This window comes from Embiotoca jacksoni, unplaced genomic scaffold, assembly GCF_022577435.1.
Source record: "Embiotoca jacksoni isolate LCO1_2020_lvr unplaced genomic scaffold, fEmbJac1.0.p SCAF_17, whole genome shotgun sequence".
Classification (NCBI taxonomy): Eukaryota; Metazoa; Chordata; class Actinopteri; family Embiotocidae; genus Embiotoca; species Embiotoca jacksoni.
In genome coordinates this window covers 5,338,437-5,357,191 of record NW_027185307.1, presented here as the reverse complement: position 1 = coordinate 5,357,191, position 18,755 = coordinate 5,338,437, and the positions used below count along the sequence as shown (strand labels likewise).

The window sequence follows — 18,755 nt, the reverse complement described above, 5'->3', positions numbered from 1 at the left end:
ACAACTCTTTAAAAAAGGTCAGTGTCTGGTCAGGAACATTTTAAAACTTTGCTGTTAATTTGTTACGTTATACATTGTTGGACTAAAGTTAGTGACATGACTTCATCTCTATTCTGCTTTTACAATAATGCAAGCAGTAATTATTTTAGTTCTGTTCATTTATTTTCACTGCTTCATTGAATTAAGTTGATATAAAACTAATTTGCAAGGCAAATAGCAGTGAACCCACAGCTAGCTGACTTTTATTTTGTGCATAGTAAGGCACCCACATATTGTCAGCTGGTATAGCTCAGTGGTAGAGCATTTGACTGCAGATCAAGAGGTCCCTAGTTCAAATCTGGGTGCCCCCTGTTCAATGGGTAAGTGGATGACCCTGACTTAATTTAATAGCTGACTTCAAGTTGCCCTTACACCTTGCTGAAAGGTTCATCTTTCCACTTAAAAGCTTACTTATCTTCACCATTACAACTGTAACCGGAGCTTTAAGATTAACAAACACATTATGACTGCTTACTTCAGAAAGACTTGTCTAGAAAAGTATATCGTCAGGAAAATGTTGATGTCGATTTTTACATTATGAATTGTGGGAATACAGTTTGTGACAATGGCTTGATCTCTAATTGAGTTTTAAAACGATGTGAGCAATAATTCTTTGAGTTTTCTTTGCTTATGTACACTGTTCTTCTTTGAAATTGTTTATAATAAACTGATCTGCAAGGCAAGTAGTGAACACACAACTAGCTGACTTTTAGTGTGTTCATAGTAAGGCCTTTGTACATAGTCAGGGGGTATAGCTCAGTGGTAGAGCATTTGACTGCAGATCAAGAGGTCCCCAGTTCAATTTTGGGTGCCCCCTGTTCAATGGGTAAGTGGATGATACAGACATTACCTCATTTAATAGCTGACTATTAAATCCTTACTTATCGTCTCGTTTACAACTGAGATCAGAGCTTTAAGATTAACAAACAAATTATGAGTGAAAAGTCTATTGTCAAGAAAATGTTGTAAAATTGTTACATTATGAAGTATGGGAATAAAGTTTGATGAAATGGCGCGATCTCCAATTGGGTTTTACAACGATGCAAGCAACAATTATTTCAGTTTTCTTTAGTTATTTACTCTGTACCTAATTCAAATTAAGTCTATATTAAACTAATCAGGAGGGAAAGTGGTGAACCCACAGCTAGCTGCATGTTTTTGTGTAGTCAGGCTTTGATACATTGTCAGGGGGTATAGGTCAGTGGTAGAGCATTTTACTGCAGATTAAGAGGTCTCCCGTTCAACTCTGAGTGCCCCCTCTTCATTGGGAGAGGGGATGAGATGGATCTTATTCCATTTTGTGGCTGTGTGCAAGTTGCTCCTCCAACTAGTTGTCCACATTACCACCTCAAACCTTGCCTGAGTTATTTCTTGAAACGGAGATCAGTGCTTTCAGACATGTTAAAACAAAGTACCAGTCTTTATTTTAGAAAGACTTGTCTTTAGAAAGGTGTATTGTTAGGAAAATGTTAACATTTTGTTGTCAATTTTTATATTACAAATTGTGGGAATACAGTTTGTGACAATGGCTTGATCTCTAATTGGGTTTTACAACGATGTGAGCAATAATTCTTTGAGTTTTCTTTGCTTATGTACACTGTTCTTATTTGAAATTGTTTATAATAAACTGATCTGCAAGGCAAGTAGAGTAAACACACAGCTAGCTGACTTTTAGTTTGTTCATAGTCAGGCCTTTGTACATAGTCAGGGGGTATAGCTCACCTTACTGAATAGTCAATTATTCTACTTAAATTCATGTCAAGCTTGTTTTTTGAAACTGAGATTAGTAAAAAGTAAAAAGACAATAGGTCCCCCATTCAAACCTGGGTCCCCCTCATTTTAGGAAGTGGGTGACCGGGATCTCTCTTTATGTGGAGGCTGTGTTTGAATTCATCGACCTTGCACTTTCCCTTTATGGTGCTGGATTCTGTGTTTCTACTGGCCCAGCCTGCCATGCACAGCTGCTTTCTTGAAATTGAGAATAGTAGTACCATCATGCCAGCAGTTTCAATGCTTTAAGAAATGTGATCAACCACGTTAGAAAGATTTGGCTAAAAAAAAAAGCACCTCTTTAGGAACTTTTTAAAAGTTTGTTGTAACTTTTTTATGTTAAAAACTGTGGCACTAAAGTTTGTCAGGGCTTTATCTCTAATGGTCTTTAACAATGATGCAAGCAACAATCATTTTGTTTTGTTCACTAATTTCCACTGTGCATCATTGAAATTAAGTTTCTAATTTGCACTGAATACATTTTGGAGAAAACTGTTTGGATTACGTTTTCTATTAACCTAATGAGGGAAATGTGCTAATTAACACATCTCTGTTCTTAACAAATCTCTGTTCACTGATTTTCTTCCTTTTTTACTCTTAAGTTTCTGTGAGCAACTCCTGATAGGAGACATATAAACCCTTCTGGTTTCTTCTGATTGATCACTTACCTGTTTCCACAGTGTGTGATCAGTGAAAAAGGTACAAAACACACTGTTAGTTTACATGTAAAGGAACCGCTGCTTAGTTAAATTTGGTTGTGGCACCTTGAACTGGAGGTATGGTCCTATTGTTGGTGAGTCCTCATCTTAAATGTGTCAAGAAATGAAAAAGTAAGCAAACTTCCATCTTAGCATGACGGCACACTGTAAAGCGAGCCTTCGGCATTCTTCAAAGGTCCTTCAAATGGAAATATGTGAGTATGCTGACACCCAAAGAAGAAAGTTCATGCTTTTCAGCATATGGCCACAGCTTCAGTACTTCCAGAGCTGTTGCAATAGCTGAAATGTTACTTGCATATTTCATCATTCTATACACCTTAAACTTTGGAGTCAAGTTGTGAGCAGTTAAAACTTTGGAGTTCAGATGAGCCCTTTCACTGTTTCCATCTACGACTGCAAGAAACTTAAGATATGCTTGCACTCAAAGAACATAACTCTTTTCCTGAGATGTAAAACAATCTGATTTTTGCACCGTAACAAATTCCAGTTAATTCCCTGTGAAATCCAACCCGGTGGTATATGATGTAAAACGCAGTATTGAGTGGCTGCAGTAATGATTTATTGATCTTTATGTGCTACACATAACCACTTTAATGTTACAGCCACCCTGTAACTCTCATTTAATTGCCATAAAACCACCACTCACTCAAACTCAGCAATATTTTTGGCCATAATGTCATTGTCAGCATTAATAGTGAAACAAGGAACCCTCCCCCACCCTCCCACCCCTTTCTATGCCACCCTGTTTCCCAATTACACGTTATTCCTATCAGGGGTGCTACACAGACAGTACCTATCTAGAAAACGTTAGCTTCTCTAAACCCCCGCTTCCCTCTCATCATCCCCTGCCTTGACTTTCTATAAAAAACCTTATGTGCTTTCTTAAAAGTGTGTGACTGATCAGAGTGATGCATATCTAAAACATTGACTCTGCAGATCACAACACCATCGGTTTCCATGGAGCTTGTGTTCACTAAAACAGTCCTAATAGAAGTTCTTCCGAAGCAGAGCAGTGCTGAGTTTCTCAATTATTTTCTTGTTTTTTGTCTTTGGAGCTCCGCTCCGCGTTTTGCAAAGCTCTCCTCTCTGATATGCTTTGACTTGTTGCATGTCAACAGCTCTGACCTCATACATGCTGTTATGTGTGTGTAGCAGAATAGAGGTAGATATGGTGTGAGAGAGCTTTATTAAGACTAGCATATGCGCCCAGTGGCAGCTCCCATCAGGCAGTCAGTCCCTTGAACAATCATATTTACACCAGCTCTCACACCAGCGCTCCTATCACTCGTCATGCAGCACTGCTCTCATCTCACACACCAAATAACTTCCTGTTTTTTTTTTCTTTTCTCCCAATAAATCATTGAAAGGCTCCAGAAAAAAAGTTGGGTGAGTCTGGTGGAAGTTTGCATTTGTCGTCTTCTCTGAGCAGAGCAGTCGGGATGTTTTTGTTCAGAGCAGAGGAAGAAGTTGTTCTCGCGGCTGGAATGTTTGCGTTATGGATCTTGTGTACGTGCTGTCTGGAAGCTGCAGTGGAATGAGCTGCATGCTTTAGATGCTGTCTAACCTGCCACAAACCTAAATTACAGTAACTCACGCAGCAACCTCCAATTTCCGCTCACGCGCCTCTTGTGACAATTAAATCTGTGACGATTTCAGCTTGCTTTGAGATAAGAAAGAAAACCTCCAGTGCCATAAAATGAGTCACAATTTTTTCCCATGGAAATATAGTTTTGACTGATATATTATCAATGTGTCAGAATTAATGTATTATTAATTTATGTTTACATACTACACATTTCTTCTGGATACAATTTAGAGATGTGATAATAATGTTGAAATCAACCGGCTGTATTAGCACCATGTGCTCTGTCATGTATAATTAATAGAGTTTCTCCTTTTGATAGCAGCACAGCAGCTCCACTACTCTTCAGTTTTACTTCCAACATTTGTTTATTTACTGCACTCTGTGGTACGAATGATGGTGAACGCCCACCTTCTTTCATTATGGAAACGTTCTTTGATGACAACGTCACAAGTAAAGTGACATTTATTTAACAGCCCACTTGTATGGGATGTGACATGTGTATGAGTTAGTGATGGGTTGGGATGAATATTAATGACACTGGTGTAACTACACGTATACAAGTCCAGATTAGAAATCTTACCAGTTTATATTGTTGAATTTAACAAAAGCACAATACAGGCTGACAGACAACATGTGTAACGTGCTTTACAATGGTACACACATGTTAATAATAATAATAATAATAATAATAATATTTGAAGCCATATTAATAAAATTGTTTGCCTGACTGATACTAGAACACTTGTAACAGAGATATGTCATGGAGGCAGGACATTCTACAGTTTAATGATAAACTTTATTCCCCAAAATGGCATCAGTGCCCAGAAACAGAACTTGACTGAGAATGTAACAATTTGGGCTAAAGCTAAGCTGAAAGAAACCCCACACAAACAGAACAGTTTCTTAGGCCTCGTTCAGACTGCCAGCCCAAATCTCTTTTTTGTCATATCCAGATTGTATCTTTCTTGATTTTTGCAGGTCTGGACGGTAAAAAAAAAACACCTGAAATGCGATTTATGCACATCAGATCCAAACCACATTTGGAGGTGGTTTGAAAAGCGATTACAATCAGATTTCTACACATACGGCGTCACGGTCTGCTGGCTCAGATTGAATGTCCTGCGTCATTCTCAACAAAACACACAATGACAACATCGTTTTCAGAGTGACAGAGAGAACACAATGTGTGCTGCCACTAGCAGAGTGGATATTTTTGCGCTATGAAGGACAACGACAGCAACAGCCGGTGACAGACGCTGAAATAAATTGTCTGCTGGCAGTTTGCTTTTGCGTTTCAAAGCTGCGCCACCAGTGTAACTACGCATACGTTGTTACCACAGCAACTCATGCAGATAGGTTGGTGACGTCTGGACACACTAAATCCAATCTGCTCACTTACAAATAACAGTCTGTCCTCAAAGATCTGATTTTAGAAACAAGTCAAATTTTCCTGCAGTCTAAACAAAGCCTTATTTACCCCAAACATTTGTTTCAGCATTATGTTCTGTAAAAATGGTCCTCACACTGGATAACATACGTTAATGTGTATCTATCTGTGGTAGGCCAATATTGACCAATGAAGTCTGCCAACTGGTAAGACAGTTTGTCTCTAATGTATACTATTGGAAGCAGTATTAGTCAAATTGTTTGGGGTAGCTTGTTAATGTGATTCTGGTTTCATTGCAGCTGCTACAGACTGAAAACAATGAAGCTGACTGAAGTGATCTCCCACTTTGAGTTGACATCTCAGGAGGGAGGTCTGAATTAGGAAAAGCCTTTTTTTTTTTTTTTTTTTTTTTGCAGCAGTTGTAGCCTTTTAAAAATATTTTCTCTACAGGTTCAAATTGGTTCAGCCGACCAAACCGAACCCTCAAATTTAACAAGGCTTTCGCTGTTCTGCGAGCTCACACTCCTCCCGACTCTTGACATTTTCAGAGCGGTGTTTTTAATCATGATCGACTCGGCCACATATCAGACTGAGTGAGATTTATGGCCCCTTTTTCTAAAAGAGCCTGTTCCTCCGGACCGGCCATAATGGAGAAACACACAAAATGATGTTTACATGGAAGGTGCTGCTGTGGTCCTGTTTCTGGGCCGACTCGGGGTTGTTTGGTTTGTTGATTAGCAACTCCCTGGAGGTCCTGGTTTGGAGGGGGGTTTCCGTGAGTCTGGTCTAGGTTGGGATAGAGATGTGATGTTGTAATGGGGCTGCCGATTCTATGTTGTAACATGATTTGCACTGTTTTAATCTATAAGGCATTGAAATAACAAATTATTAGGAATTGAATCTGCTCTCATGAAATTTCACCATTAAACCAGTTAGATTTCAGACAGGACTGACGCCTGCAAACAATCCTAATGTTTCCGAACCTTTTCCGGAAACAGAAACGTTCCTGGTCCTGAGATCAAACATGATCACCTGACCCCAAACTGTTCATTAAATGTTCAACACTATAAACATAAACATCACACGTAACTCTGCACACACAGCAACACACATCCGCACACACACAGTTGTTGAGTTGCTCTCCGGGGTCCCAGCGTGAGCGCAGCCTCGACCTAGATGAGTCAGGTTTGATTTGGGGAGTGAACTGCACCCCTCCCCTTCTGTCTGAGATCTTCATTGTCTAGGGAAGCACACACACATGTACACACTTTGGTGTTATTATTGTTGAAGTGTCGAGGTGTGTGCTGCTTGAGGCCTCATCTCTGAGGGCTCGAGGAAGGCTGACATCCGCTCCTCTTTCTCACCAGTAAATTGTCTGTATTGTCTTCCTGTCAGGAGAAAAGAATCCGTCTCTGTCTCTCTTTATTTCTTGTTCAGAATGAAAACTGGATGGTTGACTCAGCAACCCGGTGGGAATCCGGCTCTCTGCTGCCTTAGTGTTTGACTCAGGCACTGTGATGGGACATCATACCCAAAACTAATATGATTGATGTATGAAGTTTGTCACTGAGGACAAGACTGACAGAGTCAGTGATATCTTTATTAAAAAGTAATCAACTGGATCATATTATGATCTACTCTGCAGGTCAAAGAAGATTGAAGTGATCTAGATGAGCCGTAAACAGTTCATTTTTAACTTGTGATATTATTATAAAACCATTATACGAGGTAGAGATTCTCTTATAGAAAGACCTTCGAAGCTATAAACAGAATTGGTGACAGAGACAGGACAGTGTTTTGATTTCTCTGCAAACATTACCTTTTGATCATTTACCAAATTACATATTTGAACTGAACAATGGACTTTTCTTGATTTCCCAGGGCAGATTAGAAGCATTTCATCCTGGTTTTCCAGTACACGTTTGTTTAAGGATTTGATCTTTAAGGTTTGTATGGAAAGAAAATGAAATGGGAGACAGGCTGGCAGACGACCTTTGTTATATTTCCATGTTTGGTCACGAGCAGCTTCACTGTGCTTCCATTAATACACAGAGGATTTGATCTAAAATAGGAGGAAAATGTAGTTTATATTAAGGAACAGGTGCAAATGTACAAGGAATCATATAGATTAAATAAACATATGGTTAAAAGCACAAACACACACACACACACACACACACACACACACACACACGGTTAAAAACACAAACACACACACACAGACACACACACACACACACACACACACACACACACACACACACACACACACAACACAATGTATAGACAATAGGGCACTTAGCTCTAAAGCTAACTAAGGTTTTTGTTTTCATAACTGCCCCTTTACTTTGAAGTGTTTTTCCATCCATCTATCTATTGGATTCCATCTTCTGCTCTCAAAGGTCAGCAGTTGATGTTTATTCAAACTTTGTCTCGTCTGGCTCACTGACATTACATCAGATTAGAATTTGCTAAACATTTCACAGAAGCACTCATGAGTTGTAGTCTCGACCCTCTTTGACCTTTGTTTGACCAGCATCCTATTTAAGTCCTCTACATATTTCATGCCCCGTTTTCACAGACTTGGTTCCCACCACACCAGAACTGTTCTGCTCCTCCCAAAAAATAGAACCTTTTGTCCTCCCTGTGGATGATTCAGGTCAGGGTGTATTCAGTGGAAATCCCCCTTGCTGTTCACGAGGGACAGCAATATGTAGTCGGTGGTTGGAGAGAGAGCTAAAATGGCTCAGTGCCATCATTTATTCAGACATTGAACTGGCCCAGGCTTGAAGTATTCAAAGTAGCCCTGGAAAAAAAAAAATAGCTTTTAGACATTTCATGAAGCCACGGTCGCTTGGCATTTATATTTAAATCAGGTTGATGTAAAAGCATAGACTCAGAGTACGCCGGAGCGAGAGGGCCACAAGAGAAAATACCTAATTCACCCAGCAGATAGTCCTCATCCTTTGTTGGCCGGTAGTGCCTATATACTCAATGTGCACACATTTGTATTTAAATACCAGCAAGGACCTGGCTTCATTTATTTTATAACCTCTAACCCACATCTTACCGTACAGGAAAATTCCATCCTTGGATACTTTTTATCATCTGTAATGTTTGGTGCGCTGCAGATGTTATGCTCCTACCACTCCTATAACTCACCTCACAAATTCAGATTAAAGGATGAATCCACACCAAAATGCTCTGCTGTCACACAGCTCTTGATCATGATTAAACTCCCAAAAAATGTTGCGCCCCTGGGCACACCCAGATGATTGACGTCAGAGTTGGATTTTTTTTGTTTACAGCCGGTATCAGATACCTTAGCTTGCAAGTTTCAATCAAAAAAAAGTTGCAGTTCAGAGCTCGATGTGATTTTGTTTTTATTCATCCTTTAAGTTTATCATGCCCTAATTTTTCTTGATGATTTAACAACCTTAAGAGAACAGGCCTCAGGTTTGCGCATTCGGGTGGCAATGCAATCGATGATAATGGAGCAAAGAGTGTTCCAGTTAAGACTAGCACATTTTTTCCAATTGAAGGAGGGACATACAGTATCTTACCCTTCTGTCAGGTCTTTGATTATATATATGATACATATTTCCTTGTATAAGTGATGAGTGGGAGAATTGGACTGGATTTTACTTTTCAATCTGTGTAATGTAAACGGTCATCATAAAAGCAGAAATACAAGAACACAAGCAGAAACAAGGCTATCCTTACTGTGTCCTCTCTGTAACCTTATTAGTATGCTGAAGCACAAGCTCCATTACCTTGAGTTGGCAGCCTGTCAGGAAGGAAGGGCCGCTCCCTGCTTTTCAGGTATACTAAGGAGTCTTTACTTCATGCCATTTCAGTGATTGAAAACTTCCAGAGCTAATACATTAGAGCTGACCCCCCATCTCTTTCACCACAAAGTTGGAAGTTGATTTTGCTGCGTTATTAGAGCCCCTTGAGGAAAAAAAAGTGGGGAAGTGAGTGTGGTAAGGTGAATGTAACTGTACTGCTGGTTGATGTTGTTTACGACCGGCTTGATTGATGACTAAGTAAAAAGTATGCAGTGCTGCAGTGTGGTGTTTTCAGTGGAGTGAATTAATCAGTGGACCTGTTTTGGAGCATTTTTTTACAGCATGCGGCCTCGTTTAAACAGCAGGAAATGTTGTTAACAGGTCATCTGTGTAGATTAGTCATTCAGCTAATACGACTTTTGCAGGTATGAAACACACCTCTGGACTCACTGACATTGGATTTGTAATGACCTTATTTATGAGAGGAATACCTTCCCATCAGGAATAAATGATGCTGTTATCTGTTTGAACTACTGACTGCACCAATGCACCAACCCAGACTCACGTAGACACACTTTTGCCTGTCTAGGCGTGAAAGTTCCACGTTTTCCTGTGGTGGACAAAAATGAAACCTTCTGCATGCGTAGGGCCATGTGCTTTACAAGAAAATGAAACTCATAGCTAAACCAAATGTTTGGGGTTAGGAAAAACAAAAAACTCAATAAAAATATTGATGTTTCCTGGTTTTGAATCTCCTCATGCCATATGGCAGTCTGTGACTAAAAGCACCAAGGCATCCTCTTAATTCAGCCCAAAAAAAACACATTTTCTGCGGGACATTGGTCACATGATCCTGCGTCACATAACAAATTCCGTGCCTGTAAGTTTCACACTTTCAAAACGTGAAATAGCCACGCTTTGGCCTGTCAAGGCGTGAACGTTTCTGTAGTGGACCGGCGTGTCTATTTCACACTTTGCCGTGATACTGTGTTTAATTGTTGGGCTGTTATAAGTGACTGCTTTTGGCTTTCAAACTGGAAAGAAATGAAGAGTCTCCATTTTTTCGCAAATTATTTTATAAATAGAAATGAAAAAGCTCTTTTTTTTATTAGTCATAAAAATATCAAAAGCCAGTAGCTGTGCCCCAACTGTAGACCCAGATCCAACTAGACGAACCGTACAGCACTAACACGTATTACAATTAAGATTCTTCCATCTAATACTGATCTAAATGACTTTAATATTGACCCTTTGTTGTGTAAATATGACAGTGCTTCACTCAAACTGATAAATTTCCCCTCCAAACAAGGTGAGAGTGAGAGATAAATAAAGGACAACACAATACGAGGTAATAGCCTCTGGAGAGTCGGACCTCTCTGTGGTGGATTGTGGTGCGTGCACATCTGCACGACCCTGCGCCCTGACCGTAATCCCTCACTACAGGGGCTGGATTAGGGCCTCGTTATATTAGCTACCACCCCCCCACGGCCTCGCTTCCTCTTCAGCCTGGATCGATTGCTGGCTCGGTCTGAAGTGGCGGTGCTGGTTATTAAACGTGGGACCGACCAAACCCTTCGGACCGCCGGGATAATCCCATCACAAATTAAGTAAAGGAAAATTGGCCAGGGAGAACGGGGATGGGAGAGAATCTTCATATCGTGACCTTCTTAACACACAAACAGGCACACGCTCTCTTATTTATCATGTGGAATCTGTAAGGATTTGTACCCATGATGGTTTAGCCTTTTATTAAAGAGCAAACCTCACTGATAAATGGGAATCTTGTCCATGTTTAGATGCCGGTGGCATTATATTGGAGCAAACATTATTATTAGTTAACTAAACATTGACAGAAAGAGTTTTAGCAGACATGTTTTCTCCTATATATATCTCGCTAATATATAGCTTTATATATCTGTGAGGGAGCACATGGTCAACAAAAATGACATGATCTGATCAAATCTAAAAGCTAATCTTGTGTCTTATCAGTTCAAAATTAAATTGCATATCCGAGGTGATATCATCACATGATGTTATATTTGATCTCGCATAGACATTCTTAAGTCCACTCGCGGTCTCTTCCAACTGTAGCTTTCTAATTTATATCAGCTCTTTGATGTTAATGTTGGGTCTGCATGGTTCTCAAACGATACCAATAGATTATCCCATGACAATGGACATGTTAGTCTGTTAGCATCTGGAAGTAATCAAATGGAATAAAGCAAGATTGATGTTGTCATGGTTTCCAAAGACCCACAAATGTCCAGTTGGAGCCTTGGGGTATTCTGGGAAATATATCAAGGCTTTTAATCCATATCAAGTGTCTTGTGTAACTCTCTATTCATAGACACACAAAACAAGCTTTATTAAAATGTCCTTAATAGCAAAAATGTTTTATCCTATTGGGAAAATATGTGTATTCAGAGATAGAGAGAGTTTTGTCAATTTTCCTCTCGCATTTTCTTTGTCTTTCTGTGTCCCTCACACTTTCTGTCTTCCTCCATTTGTGTGTCATCTCTGAGTCTATCATGTAGATAACACTGGATGCTAATTACCCCCACTGTCCGAGGTGAATATCATTAGAGCCCTGAACTGGACATGAACCAGCCATTACAGAAAGGGACAAAAGTTTATTAAATGGACTTATTGAATCTTCAGCCTAATGTAAAAGTAAACTCAGTGACTGGCTGTCTGGCTACTAGAGTTGGTTTCTTTGTTCCATTCCCAACCTCCCTTGAGGAAGCCTATAGGCAGCGGCCAAAATAAATAAAACACATTTGGAACAAAGGAATACACATTGTATTAAAAGCTGCTGAAGAGTTTTGTTGGCATGGTCTATGTCTGAGGAATGGTTTAGTAAGGAGGGAGATCAAACTTTGTTAGGTGTGTTTCTACCAGCTACCTGTTTCTGCCGCAGAACTTGAGTTGCACCAGCGATTCCCTCATGAGAAGTGTTTTATTAACTCGAGCTACTTTGTAGTAGTCTGAAACCCCCGTGTGACACTCCTGTCATCGACTCCACTTTGTAGTTGCTGAGAGAGTTCCTATAAGTTTCCAGATGTCATCGTCTAGTCATTTGCATATGAAGCCTCTCGACCAGAGTTTCCCTGCTCGGAGTGGAGGGAGATACATACTGTGACAACAGATCTTTTTGACTGAAACAGAATAATGGTGCAAATATTTCTGCACTGACATCAGCTGTACTGAGTTGTTGGGAGACTAAAATGTAATGAAACCTTGCAGAAAAGTAGGCCGCAATAATGTTTTTTGTAACACACAGCTTAGATTTAATGACTCGCAATATTTTGCATTTACATTACCCTGCTGTAATATCACTGAGTCCTGACTAAAGTTTATTGATTTCTGTTCTGTGTACTTCGAAGAACAATGTCAATGTTACTCCTTTCAGACAAAGAAAAACATGTGCTGGGAGCAAAAGAGGATATTAAGTAACAGTATGAAGACAGATGGAACAGCAAAACATACTTTAGGCTGTAATCTTAACTCCATATTTATTATTACAACAATAATGACAACACTTTTGTAATTGTGGTGAAATATTCACTTAAAGCTTAAGCTTTAACCAAACTTTTACCACAGCATTGTTACATCATTAAACATACTGTACAGATACAGCTGTAAGTGTTTTGTAGGCAAATGCTTTGTTCTGTGTCATGTCGATGGCATGAACAAATTATTTATTTTTAATTGGAAGAATTACCAGACAAGAATTCCTAAGATTTTGAAAAACCTGTACATTATTTCATGTCCAATCAAGTGACAACCAATTGTGACGTAACCCACTGGTTTGTGAAACTCAAATTCAGTATTTCAGCCGTCGCGGTGAATGTGACTGTATATGACTGAGAATCTCAGGATGCTATGTCAGTGCTGGATGGAAATTGTTAGGTTGCTCAGTTGTCCAATATGAATGTGATTCCTAGAAAAAACAAGGCTGCTGTACCTGAGACCACGTACAGATACAACCACCTTCATATGTACAGTGTGTGGATGCACTGTAAAATCTGCACTATGTAGGCCGCTACAAGTTGAGTTTATTTGTATATCTCTTAATGCCAGTAATGACGGTATACAGATAGTGACAAACACGTAGAGCTCACCTTTAATTTTTAGGATTCAGTCACATACGTTGACTGCCTTTCTTTCAGGCTACCTGCAAGCGGTTACAAGCAACACTCACTGTTGTACTCCAAACTCCCCAGTCTTGTCAGTGTTAAATACGCACGAGTTGCAGTGCAGCGTAAGCCGTGATTAAAATGCATCACTTCTACCACTAAGACATGTTGCTGGTGTATCAGATGGAGGCTTACCACCGGCATATGCTCGCTGCAGTGATCCGCTGACGAATGACAGGTGGTTACCCAACTATTTGCATAATTACGGGTGTAACTCGTAGACTGCGAGATCGTCGCAAACAAATCCATATGGCCTTTTGGGAAAATCCAGATGATTTACACCACAGCTAACGGATTCACGTACCGTGTTCCCTGTGTAACAGACATCAGCAGGATTCTGAGGGAATGTTTTAACTGGAGTGTGAAGTGTGGAGCAGCTTCATTCCCTCTGCTTGTTTTGGCAGCTGTAATCAGATGTGGAAACTTTATACCAGATTTTAGTTTCTGATTGGTCAATGTGGCAGCTGTAACATGGCCCAGTGTTTCCTGTATAGGTTTCTCGTAGATGTTTGATGGCCGGGGTAATGTTAGTTGTGAGACCCTGTTTCAATCCATGGAAACTTTCCACAATGTAAGTCACTTGGTAGCAGAGTGTATGAGAACAACCGTTATCTTCAGAGTCGCATTATGATATATGGGCCATTTTGCTGCAATTATAATTGTTGTTTTTAGAGTGGTTGGACTTAACAAGAGGTTAGATGATCACGTTTATTTACATTTTTTACAGGGGTGTGGGTAATTTTCCAGCTAAAATTGGGTGTGCAGTCCATCTACAGTGAATTTCTTTCACTGTAACTGGACTGACGCCAAGCCAAACTTTCCATAGTTAGATTGTTCAATGTTTTCTTTGGGGCTTAATAGAGCTTTTATGAAAACAAAAGTACTTACAGTTACGACTTCCCATGTCTCAGCTGACATTTCATATAGTGCAGTTGAGGAGGTACAGTAGGGGACAGAGCGGTGAGCCAGAAAATGGACCATTGTTCAACACTGAAGTAGAAAGTATGCTGCTTGATAAGTGGAAAAAGCAGCAAGTGGTTTGATTTTGTCGTAACTCTTTTACTCTTTTGATTCCGATTTCATGACTCACAATCCCCTTCTTATTTTTTTTCTTCCCACTCTCCCTGTACTCTCCACAGACATGACTCTGAATGTCCGCCGCAGCAGCGATCCCTCCCTGGCTGACTTTCCTCCAGGCGAGGTCCCGGTTGTTCCAGAGGAACCATCTAGAAAGAACCCGGCTCGCTGGTCCACTACTGCTGGTTTCCAGAAGCACAACCACAAACCAAACGCAAGCGAAGGCACGGGCAGCCTAGAACAGACGGTAACAGATACCTGTGGTTAATATTGTAGCTGTTAACACACGGTGTGGATTGATATTTAAATGGAATCAAGAGAAGTACCACAAAAATACCTGCTATTCTTTGCCAGTTAGGTCATCAAGATTCATGTGAATGTGAAAGGTGTAAAAATGTAACAACATCAAAAGATTGACATTGTATCTGTTCGTTATTACTCCACTGTCAACTAGATACTAATTCAAATAGTATCTTGCCCAGAAGTTATTTTCCACAGTGCTGCATATGTATGGGAGCTGCATCAATTATGATGTCAGAGATATTGTGCTCTGAAATCTTGCAACCTCCAGCAGTCTCTGTTTTCAACTTCTTTACTGTTTTATTTCCTCATTCTCATTCCTTCTCTCCCCTCTGCACCTCAAATCAAATAAATAACTGTTAGATATGAAGCTTATGCTGCCCTCCTTGCAGATATCCAGTGGTAGCATGGATAGTCTTTATCTGAAACTAGTTCCTCCTGATAACACCCCTTTTTGTCTTCCAAAAAGACGAGCAGGGATTGTAAAACACTTTCCCTTTCTTCTAAATTCACCTTTTCGAGACTTATTATGAATCCTAAAAAAAAAAAAAAGCCCAGGTACATCTTCCCTGCGGCTTCCAAAAGAAAAGGGAAGCCAATTAACTTCTCAAAATGGCTGCCTCCACGAGGTGCTGACAGACCTTAAGTTCTTGCTGAGAAAGAGGTATGTTCCCAGTCCAACAGGCAGGTTTAAAAAAAAAAAAAGGGAAATGATTGAGCGCTCTGAACGTGAGACGGCAACTCTCCTCGTGATTAGTGTGTCTGGAAGCGTAGGCTGATAATCCTATTTAAAGACACTTTAGTTGTCAGAGCTGAGCCAAAGTAACAGCACACTCCAACAGATGGTGGAGAAGAGAGTAAAATATTAGACGTATTTTGTCAGTGAAGCTTCATCTCTGACCCGTGTCAAACTGAGCAACCCGTAGGGAATAAAACATGTAAAAGCAGAGGACCGGGAAGTGTTCATGAATTCTCAGAATTTCTGCTCGTCTTTGGCCCTCATGGCCCGCTCTATAGTGCACTGTGGCTTCCACTTTTGTGAACTCTCTGCAGGGTATCACAGGCTACTTTGAACTGTGGCTTTAATAGAGTTTCAGTTTTAATATACGACAATATTTTCAGATTCGAAACAGAAACTGTGACATTCCATTACAGGATTCTTTTTAGATTGAATTAATGTGTTTTAAGGATAATTTCAGTTTATTCTACCTTGCATATTTCCCATTAATGGAGCTATTGTGGCTCAAATAGTACAATGCAAGATGACACATACCAAAGCATAAACTGCTGCAGCACTCAGAAGCAACTGTATGTTTGAGGGAAAAGTGTTTTGCCCTTTATGATTCAACAGGACGTAGTCATCCCTTTTGAAATGCTCACATTAGTCTGCTCGGCAGCTACAACTGGAATCTATGTACTGTGCATCAGTAGTTGATGGAAACTACATGGTGTGTATTTTATCATCTTATTCTTGCAATCCAAAAACTTGGAAAGAAAAGCATTTGATCTTGTAAGACTGAGTTTACACCCATTTTTTTCTGAAGTCAAGTCATTCTGGAGATGTGATGTTTGCTAGCATGGGACGGATGTGAAGTCACAGATACCTTGACCTTTGACCAGCCTTCTTTTGTCCAACCAACGATCTGGGCCAAATTTGAAGAAATTCATTAACAGTGTTTCTGAGGTATTGTGGTCATGAGAGTTGGACAATGTGAGCAGACTGTGACCTTAACCTTTGACCTTTTACCCACAAAATCAAATCTGTTCTTTTTTTGGACCAAGTTAACATTTGTTCTTGAGATATAACATTCATGAGACTGGGACGGACAGACAGACAACCCAAAAACATGCCTCCAGTCACAGCTGTTGCCAGTGCGGAGGCATAAAAATGACTCGTCCAGGCGGCTAATTTCTGGTTTTCCTTCGAATGCTACTGAAACTTTAACACTTTACAGAAAGCTGCAGAGCTTCTTCTAGGTCACAGACCCCTTGTTTCTCAGAATCGTTACAAGGGAGGTTGAGCGTTCAAAGTTAGCATGACCCATAGATCCACAATAGCCTCTTTATTGGGAAATACACTGGACTTATCCTTGGTTGACAAACCTGTAATGTTCAGGTATCCCATGTAGTTCTTGAGTCCCATCTGTAGCATGCGATGAGTTACGTTAATTACAACAATTTAAGTCATCATCTTGTCACTGTCACTTGAAAAGGTATAAAATGAGCTAACAGCAGGAGGCTGCCTTTTTTGTATTCAGTTGACAGAACCATTGGATTTTTTTCAATACAAGTGAGTCTTTGTCTTCTTACTCTTCAATCTCTTTTTCATAGATCCAACTGTCATATATTCACCATCAGTCCAACATGAAGTCTATTTCTATGCAGTCAACAACAGATGTTTAATGTATTTCTCAGCATTGATATATTTATTTCTTGGCTCATGAAGGGAACTGCACATCAATGATTCGCTTGCCAAAAGAGCATATGGATGCAAGCCACACACACCATACACCTAGAGTCTCTCCATTGTCTGGAATCATTTCCTTTACACACAACAGCCAGCCATGTTCTGCTCATTTCCCTGCGAGTCCAAATATGGCTGAGTCAGGCTCAGGTCTGCTAAATCTCCACAATATAAGCCAATGGGAGTCTTCAGTCATCAGCTAGCACTGTAAACTCATCACATCTCCCAATGACTTTACAATACTTCGTATTCTGGCTTCTCCACGCTTAGCACAACACACTAAAGGGATTAGGCACTCGATATGAGCCAGCTGATTTACTGCTACCTCTCTGGTATCTGGCTTTCTCCGCATTTTACGATCTGATGTGTCGTAAAAACTTTGTGGAGGGGTCCTTTGTCGCGCTGTGACTGAGACCGCGATGGCTATCTGGGCTGTCTCAGTATAGAGCGCACATGTCCAGCTGAGTTTTACAGTCATGTCTGCAGTGCTTCCTCAGGCCTCTTCACGCTACATTCAACTGTACTAAAACACATATGGCTTATTATAGCAAGCCAGGGAGAATAATCTCTCCTGTTTTTTTCTCTCACTGCTCTTCCTTTTTGCATTGTTTGCTACTATTTTGTGACTTGTTGAGCATAACTTGTTTGTTTTTTTGTTCTATTTTGCCTTTGCTCATCTTTTTGCTTCTCTTTCATCCCTTCTCTTGTTCTGCAACAACCCACCTGGGAGTTTTTTTTCTTTTCCTTTTTGTCTGTGTTCCTTTTTAGTGTGATGTCTTGTTAAAGATAGCCAAACTTCTGTTCCTCTCTGTCTTGCTCTTTAGCTGTTGTTTTTGTAACTCATCAAACCTTATATTGTTTTCTTTCTGTTTGTCTGTCCTGCTGAATTGTTTTTAATATTGATTTGCTTCCTTTTTTTATTCAAATAGCATCACCCACAACCTTCAATTGAAATTCCAAATCCAAGGCCAGCATGTCTGAAATGAATACTGGGTGTGCTTTTTGCTTGCGGCCTTTGTATTGAGCCTCTTTCAGTCCGATGGTGTTTGACATTAACTTGGCAGGAGCATTTTGGAAGGTGATTTTTGTGAAATGGGGAGCTCAGCTGTGGCTGTCTTATTATGTAAAAGCCTTTTATTAGCAGGTCAGGTTTATCCGTGAGGGAAGGTCAGAGGTGAGGGTGAATGGAGGGAGACTTGAATGAACAACCTGAAGTGTGTGTGCTGTACCACACACTGTCTGTTATCCAGCTGCTATAGACAACACCATGCCACAACATAGCCTGTTTGAACGCTGCAAATATGGACGATGGATCGGTCTTTGTTTTTTTTTTGGGTTGTTTTGTTTGTTTTATACTGGATTTTAGATTTTAGATTATGTGCCTTGTCATTTATTTGTGGCAGCAGTGATGAAATCAGCAGGAAAACATA

The 18,755-nt window shown here is 40.1% G+C and overlaps 1 protein-coding gene and 2 non-coding genes across 3 annotated transcripts in view; all 3 read left to right on the top strand.

Annotated features, from left to right (window-relative positions):
• Window positions 1-18,755, top strand: part of LOC138199320 (partitioning defective 3 homolog) — a 362,202-nt gene that overhangs the window by 130,496 nt on the left and 212,951 nt on the right. Inside the window, exon 4 of the mRNA XM_069151329.1 lies at window positions 14,624-14,808. Coding sequence (XP_069007430.1) covers window positions 14,624-14,808 — 185 coding nt within the window. The remainder of the gene's footprint in view (window positions 1-14,623; window positions 14,809-18,755) is intronic.
• On the top strand, window positions 279-350 carry trnac-gca (transfer RNA cysteine (anticodon GCA)). Its single transcript has one exon. It is a non-coding gene; the product is annotated as a tRNA-Cys (tRNA).
• trnac-gca (transfer RNA cysteine (anticodon GCA)) lies at window positions 785-856 on the top strand. The gene has a single exon. It is a non-coding gene; the product is annotated as a tRNA-Cys (tRNA).